Source organism: Haemaphysalis longicornis, unplaced genomic scaffold (genome assembly GCF_048455015.1).
Source record: "Haemaphysalis longicornis isolate Haplotype H1 unplaced genomic scaffold, Haemaphysalis longicornis Haplotype H1 scaffold_12, whole genome shotgun sequence".
In the NCBI taxonomy this organism is placed as follows: domain Eukaryota; kingdom Metazoa; phylum Arthropoda; class Arachnida; order Ixodida; family Ixodidae; genus Haemaphysalis; species Haemaphysalis longicornis.
The window spans coordinates 116,508,664-116,519,814 of record NW_027526225.1 but is presented as its reverse complement, the minus strand read 5'-3'; the positions used below and the strand labels follow the sequence as shown (position 1 = coordinate 116,519,814).

Here is an 11,151-nt window from a genome sequence, read left to right as displayed (position 1 = left end):
CTTTCAACCGGCATGGCAAGTCGCGCAACAAAAGTGCTCCTAACGTTCCTCCGGAGCACTGGACTTGTCAGTGAGCTATGAACTCTCAGACAAATGACTATATCGCCTGATTGTGTGTGTGCTTTTTGTGTGCGTCTTAGAGTTTGAGCATTCATGTGTAAGTGAGAGTTTTCATTAATTTTCATCACACCTTCACCCCCATTTGGTGTAGCAAGTCGGGCGCCCCGCCTGGCTGACCTCCCTTGCCCATTAAAGATGTTTCTCTCTCTCTGATCGTGAAATCACCATACGGGTTTACAGTAACGAGGCTTACCGTGGAAAACCGGCGTCCTGTCTTGACGCATGCCGCACCTCCAGGCGCCCTCCCGTTCCGGCTCTCCTCTCCAAGCCGGCGGCCTCGGACTTAATCTCACCGATTTCACAAATGGGGCATTTACGCTTGTGCGTAGAAGCGATCCATTCATTGCGTTCACCTGGAAAACCAGGGCTCGGACATTACTCGGGGACTCACGGCTGACGCGTTGTGCTTCTGAGCCTAAGGACGCGAGTTCGATTCCGGCGACCGCGGCCGCTGTCTTGGTGAAGGCGAAAACGCAAAAACATTCATATGCCGAGATGTCGCCGCTTGTTGAAGATCCTCAAGTTACTGTTAATGTCATTCCGGGAAATATTGGAGCAATTTGCACGTAAGGGAGACTAACCTGTAGCGTTATTGAAAAAAAAAATATATCAGCATCAGACGCGAAAAGAACGGATCGAACCGATAACGTTAGATAAAGTAATGCATGTTGAGCCTTATTTTGCAGAATTTTCTTTATTATCAATCAAAGCACCGCCTACTGGAAGGTGGTAGTCATACCGACCGAGATGTTTCCCGCAAACCACTTATAAGTGGTGTCGGAATTTTTTTTTTCTTGGGGGGCGAAAAATATGCTACCGTCTGCTTCAATTAAAATATAGTTATAGAGATTGTTTAAATATAATTCATTTTTGTTTGAGTACTTCTTCAGGGTCTGTATTGTGGCGCTACAATGACTTGTATGCACAAATAATCCCAACTGACCCACGAACATAAATCCATATCAAACCCAATTCGCAGAGCATCGCAGATGCTGGAGAGCAGAGAAAATGTCAACTGTGCCCTCTACACGAATCAACGATAGGGCCCACAATTCTACATCTTTTTATTTATCAATGCACAAAAGAAGCGCACATCCAAACAAATGCAAAAATAAAAGATCAATTAACAAAGGCAATACATACTGCCAGCACATTTATACACCTGTCTCCTATCCGCGAACATACGAGATTTGCACATTCATTCTACCAAATGAAGGCTTGCACGGTGAATATTGACACAGCAAGAAAGTTAAATACACAGATCTTTTGTAAAAGGAAATTATGCTATGCGTTAAAATGTATACAAGTAGATCGAACCATGTGTGGTATTTTGTTATATTGTTAGAGTATACGTGTATGCACAACGAATCAATTTAATTTAATTTTATTCCGAATATTTCCGACAGCCTGGTGTGCCTTTAAAATAGGAAAATTGCAGTGGTATGATAAGGATGCATTCATTTTTCGTAATATATGGCCACACTGCTGATATCTTTTCTGACAATTTAGAGCGTGAGTAATTAGGCGATTGGTGCAAGCCGCTGAGGGAACCACGGTTTCCTCGGAAATCAGAGCTCGTTAGGGCAAAAATATGCTGGTCATACTGTCCAGTGTAGCTGGTTAGTATGATAGTATGAGATGGATACAAAGGGAAAAGCCAATATGCCATCCATTCTTTAATTGATACCGCAGGCACCGAATATTTGAGACCGGAGATTAGCTTGTAAAATGCGTCATACCAAGGTTTTTGAACTAAATATCTGCTGAAAACTGGTAACGGCGAATCCCTATTTTTCAGTATTGGGGGGCATTCATGACGCTAAAAATTATCGTCCAATTAGTGACCAGTGACACCTAGATTCCGATTAAATATAGTCTGATCCTTAAACATTTCGTCGCACGTTAAAGATCCCCAGGTGGTCAAAATTAATCCGTAGCCCTCCACTACGGCGTGCCTCGTCGTCTGCGTTGCGTCGGCGCGTTAAACCCTACAATAATAAAGAAATTAAGCATTTCGCCTTCTGCGAATGAGCTAATTTTTCCGTAGCCGACTGGGGCTAAGCCGAAGTCTTCAGGTGCCCTTTGACTGGCGGAGCCGTGTTACCCCATCTGCAGTAAGGGAGGGAGTCATCACTTCCCCCGCACCCCCCGTTACGGAAACGGAAAAAATGGTCCCGGAAAAAATGGTCTCGGAGAAAATGGTCCCGGAAAAAATGGTCCCGGAAAAAATGGTCCCAGTGACCATCTAGGAAAAAATGGTCCCATGGCCCAGTCAACGTGTTTCTCTTCAAGGTAGTCGGATGTGAACCTTTTTGCGATTTTACTTTGTCCCTTTGCGCTTTAGCTAAAGGGTTGAGAAAAAGATGGAATGCCTTAATATTCCTACAAGGGGCCGAAATTAACGTCTTTGTTTGCTAAAATCTAACAGAAAATTGGGTAGACAGACAGACGGACGGATGGATGTTTTGATGGACGGATGGATGGATGGATGAATGGTAGGGCTGAGCATGGATTAAAAATTTTAATGCAAGTAGTTGGATTAAAACCGCACAAACAACTGCGAGGCCTGGAACCGTCCATAGACGCTTTAGCAAGATTAAAGAGAGATAAAAGCTGCAGCTGTCTTCAAAAAGGCCCATTCTTCCTTCACGACGATATTCTAGACTCAGCAAGAAAAAGCTGCTGACAGCAGTATTTGCAAGTTTATTTTAGCGTCACAGCCCTGCCAGCATGAAACACTTCATATTTTCTGCATTTTGGGAGCAACAGAATGTTTGTAAAGGTACTGTCTTGTGATAGTGGGACTGTTCCCTTTATTTAGAGAAAATTACTTGCAAAATACACCGTAAACATAGGCTGATTTCCTTAGCTGATGTGCATGCGGCAAAAAAGAGCGAATCTACATTATAAAGTGCTGTAGTGAATAAAAAGGTCTGCGAAAGGATTTAATTAGTTGGCTCCGTAATAAATGTTTCCTGAACAGGGTATAAACAGAAATATTGAAATGCTCAATTTATTCAAATAACTGGCGCCAATAAAAATGGCATCAATGAATATGTGCAAGCACTGCAGTAGATTATTGGGCTCCATAAGCCAAGTTACGCGGAAATATAGAATGCTGTTTAAAACAAGCACCAGGTAATTCGTTTCCCGGAAAGCTTGCGCACGGAAACGTGCATGCGCCCAAATGTCCGTGCACCGAAATGTCCTAGACCCGAACGGAGAGGGAAGGGGGGGGGGGGGGGGATAGCGTCGTTTACCGCCATCGTACTTTGAACCCTCATCTAAATTATCGCAGCTAAGGGAAGAAGGAATAACGCCGCAGTGCTACTTCAAGAAAGCGGCAGGCCCAATCTTCTTCTTGAGAAGATCGTCCAACCTTACGTTACTCTAATTAAAAAAAATTACAGTCACTGAAAAGAAAATGACGCGTCATAATATCGCCCCGGAGAATGGTTCGGGAAAACTGGTATCGGGGCAAATGGCACGCGGGGATACTGCACGCGGTGCAATGATGAGACACGGGGCTAACGTCGCGGGGTTTTCGCGACGGGGATTCTGCGCTCGGGGCAATCATGATACACCCGCTAAGAACATCCTGCTCATTAGTACAATAAATGTTTGTCTCTCTCTCTCTCTTCCAACCTTGGCTTTGGGACCATTTTTTCCGGGACCATTTTTTCCTACCTTGGCATGGGGACCATTTCTTCCGGGACCAATTTTTCCGGGACCAATTTTTGCGGGACCATTTTTTCCGGGACCATTTTTTCCTACACCCCCCCGTTACGACGCACCTGACACTTATAGCACAATCTGAAGTTCCGCATCTGTGAAGCCCTTCGTGACCCGTTGCCTGCTACACGCGGGTACTGGTGAGAACGCATACTACAAAGATAACATACAAACACATCTATGTAGCCCATGGCCTGCTACATGTTATCAGGAACTTCAATAAAGCGGCGAAATTTTAAATTTATTCAGCAATCGCGATGCGCCGCGCCATGCAGGCGGCCAATCTCGAAGGGTCGTCATTGTTAAAATATTCTAAAAAGAATACTCTAATTGTGCGAGTTCGGTGTCACAGGGGTGTCTTCACAGGGCTGTCCTCGATGACGGTGATGCTGTCCTCGATGAGGATGATGCTGTCCTGGTCATCCTTGCCCGCCGCCACGTTCTCCCAATGGCCGTCGGCGAAGAGTGTGACGTCATCGCAGTGTTCTTCAGCTTTGTCGAGAAAGTCCAGCGTGAACAGGTCGACGCGCATGTCTTCGACCGGCAGCTCGAGTTCGCACACGGGGCAGAACCAGCACCGCTTGAGCGTGTTCTTGTTGCAGGTGAGGTACGTGTACGCGTCGAAGCACTGCACGTGGCGGCAGTGCACTCCCCGGCAGGGTACCTTCATCCGCCTACGCGACAGCGGGCACACAAGCGACACCTGCAAGCACGGCTCGAATCAGTTGAGCGATAATGCAACAGGAATCACGAACGTATATAACGGGACATACACGCACAGTGTTCCTCAGTTAAACCCTCTCCCCTTCGTAGCACCTCTGTTATCCATCTGGATGACGTACGGTATGGGTACCTAAAAGTTGCAAAAAGATCAGATCCCTTCTACTAAGAGGCAAGACCAGCGGTTAACTATATATTGAGTCATGATGTACAGCGGATTACCAGTTCAGTAAAACGTCCCGCTGGACTATAGGGACCGGGCAGCTGGACGGGTGGCGCCACCACTCGGCGCTCCCCTCGTCAGTGGAATGAGCCGGTGCATTGGACTACACAGCCTCCCGTTGTTTTTGTCGTGTTTGCTTCGGTGCTTTGAATGTTTTGGTGGTGTTGTGAGTGTATATGTGCGGTAAAACAAAGTCTAGACAGATGTGTTGGGTTCTTAGATGCAGTAATGACTACGTAAACTTGTCGGACGCTTCTAAAGTTGGGTATCGGCTGCAATGGCATGAGCGCTTTTTGCAGCGATCTGCGCTTGACTACACCCGTTCTGAGTACGAATAAAACTACTATTAGTAGTAGTATTTTCTTCTCAAATGCTCTAACGGCTACGCAAACTTATTGGATGCTTGTAAGGTTGGGAATGGGCTACATTGACACGAGCCCTTTTTGCAGCACTCTGCGCCTGAGTAGGAATAAATCTATTAGCAATATTATTATGCATTTCTACCACTTTAAATTATCTTCACTGGTTTCAATGACTGCGGTTTCCCCGCCAGCCTTAGCGCTGGGATACCTCGATACGCGTGCTTTAAATAGAAAGGCACCTGCATACGAGATGGATTACAGTGTGGCCGTAGAAATGTTGCGGTAGTTTACACTTTCTGTAACCGTGAGCTTTGTGCCTTCGGTTTTGGTGAGCGACACTGTGACAGCATGGGAGCCTGAAAGCCAAAGTGGAAATCCCACATTTGTGGTGGTCATTTTATCAAGAGCCAAAGTTATTCACCAACTCAACAGCCCAAGCTACAAACCATCCACCATCCCTCCTCCTCTTCCCGTTTTACCACCTGCGTAGAATAAAGGCTGGCACCGATAGTTAAAAAATGTGGCAGCGTAACGTCAGCCGGTGTTTTTTAATGCTTAAGTATTATTTACAGAGTACCTAAAAATCGTGTAATGCCTGGTGAAGACACCAAAAACGCGCGATTAGTTGCCTCAAATATGGGTGCATCAGCCCGAGTCCTCCAGCACAGACACATTTCCGACACGCTGGACAAGGTTTAGATTTGAAGAGGGGGCATGGAAGTTCAAAATTAAACAGCACAGTCATCTAGCCCTCCGTCTATGATTATGATGGTTGAACGCAAAGCTTTCTTCCTGCGAAATCGAATGGGAAATGGTCAAAGTCAAAGACGCTGCGATCAAAAGACCAAACTGCATGCTGGTCAAATTCGACGCTCAACTAGTCAAAGTTTAAATCCAGAAGGCAACCAAGGAAACCCATTCGATAGAGCTTTGCGATAAACCCTTATCGTCGTTAGACGAAGGTTTGCATGATTTTTCAAGCATAGGTGGCAGCTTGTAAACCGACCGCAGCATTCAGTTGTGAAGCTGAGTACAGGTTTCGGGCACCCTCCCATCTTGCGTCCTTCAGCCACGCAGGAATTGGTTTTTGAAAAACCATTTACCAACTAGCCAGCAACCATTGCAATTCTTGTAAAGCAATGCTTCTCCGCGACAAGCAATAACGTTCTACTATCATGCGGTATTTATTCTATCAACGATTCCCGATGACTGTAGTAAGAGCATTTCTGTGAAATTAAACACGTTTCAGCCGTAGGTAACTTAGTTACGGAAGCGTCGCCCATCACAATTTCTGTTTTGAGGTAAATCTTAGAAGACACCCCCAACTTTGTCTTTCGCTTGTGCACGACGTCGACGCCGTTTCGTCATCAACTGCCTAAGGCCAGCGCCGCAGCATTCCTAGATCGGTGGCACACACCGGCTTTGTGGGAGCATTTAGCTGCAGTATACTCCTTGCTACGCGAAACTGCATGCAGGCATCAAAAAATTGCATGAAGCAACGAACTTTCACTTCCAGCTTGACTTCCAGCTTGGCGCATTGAGCGTCGTCTGCTATTTGTAAATACCGAGTATTGGCGTAAATCACACACATGGCATGCCTCGTAAACGTCACATCCACGCTCAAGATTTACCGATCTGAAAAATGCACGTGGGCTTACGTACGCTTTGCAAGCCGCACCGCAGAAAAACGACAGAAAGCCATGCACAGTTACGCTGCGCTGACCGCCACCGGCATTCCACTGACGAGCGGTTCGCCACGGGCGGCGCTGTTCGCTGAAGCGACGGTGGTGCCATACAACGGCCGCCCGGTCCCTATAGCGACTATAGTTGGTGAGTGGTTCAAGTGGTTGGAAGACAAATGAGAGTGATGGAAGGGCGCGCGTTTCCAAACGCTTCGCTGCACAGGGCGACCACGTGACATGTGTGATGTCACTGCGCGCGCCATTCTTTTGAGCGCCTGCAGGTCTATGTCTTGGTTTTCTTTTTATTGCTTACCTGTTTTCTCTCATTTTTTTTTTAAACACAAATCTACGTGTTGTTTTTGTTGACAGACAGGGGGGCTAGGTTTACTAAACCACGTTGCCGAGATAATTTTAGCGCGGTTTTGATACAGTAGGGAGTTTTAGCTGACCGTCTTTAACGGTCCGCTCCGCTCCGATAGCAAGCGGAAGCGCCATTGCGCATGCGTGGCGCGCTTGGCCGCGAACGGCATTGGCTCCGGTTGCGCTGAGCGGGCCGCCGATACCGGAACGGAGCGTCGAAAACGGTCAGCTAAAACTCTCTAATGACTTGTGGCGGCGGCGAGCGAGTGACCCAAAATGGTGGCGCCAGCGCATACGTGTCTCCACCATGTACGGCGGACGCTTGAATACCCTATTTCCAGGCCCAGATAAGCGCTCGTAGCGGCGAATACGAAAATCACCGTTGTGGCTCTTTCAGCGATGGTGGCCGGTGACGCTGTTGTCCAATATTGCTTATCACGGCGCACTCCCATAATGATAGCTAAGAGGCTTGCCTTGCACACACACCGCGCTACGCTTTGTTAACTTCATGCGCAGAGGCCGCCCTTTGAGGGCTCTGTTGACGAAGTTTTGAAAAGTGTCCCTTTTGTCAAGCCCTGATTGGCTAGAAGCAAACAACCGGAAGTGATGTAACGCAAGCGCAACAAACCTACTGCCAACGCCCACTGCTTAAACGAAAGTACGTCACGATGAAAGGGACTCAAAAGGGACAGTTACGAGAATACCGCCCCAGGTTTTCTTATGTCGGTGAAAAACCGTCCGATGACTCGGCGCTTCTTCAGCGATCCCCGAACGCCAACCAGTATCAAGTTGGAATTCGGCCCGGCGTATCTATATACCAACGTTTATAAACGTTGGTCCCTACGGCATCCGTCAGAAGCGGTATCTATACGATAAGCGCGAGCCACCAAAAGTAATGGCGGCGCCTGCAAGCGCATGCTTTCATGTAGCCGCACGGGCGCCAAGTTCGGAGCCGCGGAGAGCGGGTGTTGTGCCCGTCCTTTTGTGTGTCAAAGGACGGGGGCGATTAGCCTGAGTACCTCTGTCGCGTCGAAGGTGGCAGGGTCATTCGGCATGGCAAGCTGACGGGAACCTGAATGATGGTGCGTATCGTAGTGTCGAACGGGCGCGCGGTGTAAGTTTTTGAGAATCTGCGAAGCCGGCGCCGGGAGCGCTCCGTTGACGGGTCGTTCGCCTTGAAGACGATCGCTTGGGCCTGAAGCGCCTCTTCCCGGGGGAAGAGGCGCTTGGCATCGACGAGATGTGGCATCGACGAGATGTCCGCGATCCTTGTGAAGGCGCTGGCCAGGCGGTACGGGCGGGGCATTCTCTTGCCAGACCGAGCTGCACCTGGTGCCGTACACCTTCTCCCGCTGTGGAGCCAAGGGCCACGAGAGGAACGACTGCCTGCAGTACTGCTCGCCGTCCTGAGGTGCAACGAGGCACCACTGAAGACCATCGGCTTGCTAAAACGGCCCTTTTCAGGGCCACATATTTGCCTGCCATGCGGGATTCGCTGCAGCCAACCCTTGTCACCCCGTAACCTGCTCTCTCTAGTGGTATGGTCAGCATAAAACCCTACTTGGTGAATAGGTGGTGGAGAAAACTACTTGCACATTCATTGCAGTACAGGCAGCCATGATTTGTGCTCGCCCTTGGCCGAGAGTCGCACTTTCTTTTTATATGCTCTTAATTTCGAAATTCTCGACTTGCATGTACACCTTCTCCCAAACACGAATCAGAAATGGTTTGTTCCACCCAGTTGATGAAGCCTCAGTGCCACCCGCCGCGGTTACTCAGTGGCTAAGGCGTTGCGCTGCTGAGCACAAGGTCGCGGGTTCGATTCCCGGCCGCGGCGGCCACTTTTCTGATGGAGGCGAAAAGCAAGAACGCCCGTGTGTGCAAGATTTTGGCGCACGATAAAGATCCCCAGGTGGTCAAAATTAATACGGAGCCCTCCACTACGGCGCGCCTCATTAGAGAGTTTTAGCATGGCGTGCTCCGTCCGCTAACGCTACGGCGCCGGGTAGCGGGGCGCGACTGGGGAGAGCAAATTCGTCACGGTGGGGTGGATTAGTTCCGCGCGGCCTGCCTTCGCCATGCCCGGTCTTTCCCTCCGCTGAGGGGGCAACCTCCTCGCACTCCCCGCGCGCGCATGCGCAGTCCGGTCCCGCTACCCGCTAACCTTAGCGTAGCGTACGGGAGCCGCTATGCTAAAACTCTCTATTGCCTGCGTTGTGTCGGAGCGTTAAACCCTACAATCAATCAAGCCTCAGCGTGTCCTCTGCCCTAGGGAAATTTGCTGCTAATAGCCATGCCACATTGTTTCTTTCGGCAACCACTGATTTGCACAGATGCCACACTTGCTTCCATTTACTCAATGCTGCATGGATGTGTCTGCTTAACGCATCATTTCTGCTTGCATGCTATATTTCTGTTATATATACTGTTAAGCATCAGCTAACCTGAACCAAAGTAATTATGGCTAGCAATTTTGCAAGGAGTCCTCTAAAATCAGGATTCAAGAATAGCAGTGCAGATGTTTCTACGAGACATGCACACTTCATTGCACGACCTCCTCATTATTAGCTTTAAAATAGCTCTCAACTTGCTGCTGTTCTGCATCAGAGCTTTAGGGCAGTTTGTAAGCTTTACGGTGCATCTCGGAAAGCTCACGCATTCTGCAATTAAAGGGACCCACAAAAGCCTTCTCTAAAAGTTACAAAAGGCCTGTATTGTTGCGTAGCACCAATATAGCGATGCAATGCCATTGGAATTATTGATCTACATTCAGTATTAGCTGCGCCAGAAGCAATTAAATGCACCTCCCCACTTGCCGATCGACTCCTCCTCCTTACCCGCCTCGGTGACTCAGTGGCTAAGGCGTTGCGCTGCTGAGCACGAGGTCGCGGGTTCGATTCCCGGCCGCGGCGGCCGCTTTTCTGATGGAGGCGAAAAGCAAAAATGCCCTTGTGTACGAGATTTCGGCGCACGTTAAAGATCCCCAGGTGGTCAAAATTAATCCGGAGCCCTCCACTACGGTGCGCCTCATCGCCTGCGTTGCGTCGGCACGTTAAACCGTATACAATCAATCAATCGACTCCTCCTCCCTCTCTGCTTCCTTCAAAGCAGCTGGGAATAGCCATGTGACATCTCGACGCTCGACTTCCGTTCTGCGCTAGCTACATTCCTGCGCCTAGGCACGCGTCAATCGCTGCGGACCCGCATTTGCCTCGGGATAACAGATAACAGCCAATAACAGTGATGCCGCCGGCGGCCGACCTCGCCGGCGATTGGGCGAATCAGGGGGCGCCTTCGCCGTTGCGTCAGCCGCGGTCGGCTCGCTGCGGCGTCGCGCTCATCGGCTGAAAAAGGAGATCTTCAAAAATTGTTTACAAATTATCCGTACAACGTATGAGGCTCACACTTGGCTCTAAAATCCCCCGTTATGTGTTCTACCACCTGAATGCATTTGATTGCCACCTTCACAAAGCTTTTCGGGGTCCCTTTAAATGTAGTTGCTGCGGTGTTTTTGACCCCCGTCACAATTCTAGGCTTTGCTGCTGCTTTGGCACAAATACTTCGTTGGCCAATTTTACTTGTGTGTGCTTGCTGCATGAATATTGTCTGTACTGTACTCTTGCCACTGCAGAGAAAGGAATGGATTCAGATGACAGAGCATGCTTTTGAAGTCTGTGGGAGGGGCCTTTGTGGTGCAGTGGACAGTAGGAGGCTGATTATGCACAAATATTCCTCATCGTGACTCAAAATGGCCATGGCAGCTAACCTGCACCAAGCCATTTTGCTAAGAAACATTATTCTGTTGCCTGTTCATGTGCGCTGCATTCTACCATTTAGGATACCGCAAAGTTAGGGGGCTACTATGTAAGCTCCTTTTGCTTGAAAGCAAGCGCCTTGATCTCTGATGTCTTGAGGTTTGTTGCCTTTTACTGGGTTTCATGATGGTTCTCTA

At 48.7% G+C, this 11,151-nt stretch overlaps 1 protein-coding gene across 2 annotated transcripts in view; it reads right to left on the bottom strand.

Moving 5' to 3' along the window:
- Positions 1 to 3,902: 3,902 nt before the first annotated feature.
- LOC144162138 (E3 SUMO-protein ligase PIAS4-like) overlaps positions 3,903 to 11,151 on the bottom strand; it is a 30,117-nt gene continuing 22,868 nt past the window's right edge. For both annotated transcript variants that reach the window (XM_077692627.1, XM_077692628.1), the window contains exon 2: positions 3,903 to 4,555. In XM_077692627.1, coding sequence (XP_077548753.1) covers positions 4,199 to 4,555 — 357 coding nt within the window. In that variant the 3' untranslated portion in view covers positions 3,903 to 4,198. The remainder of the gene's footprint in view (positions 4,556 to 11,151) is intronic.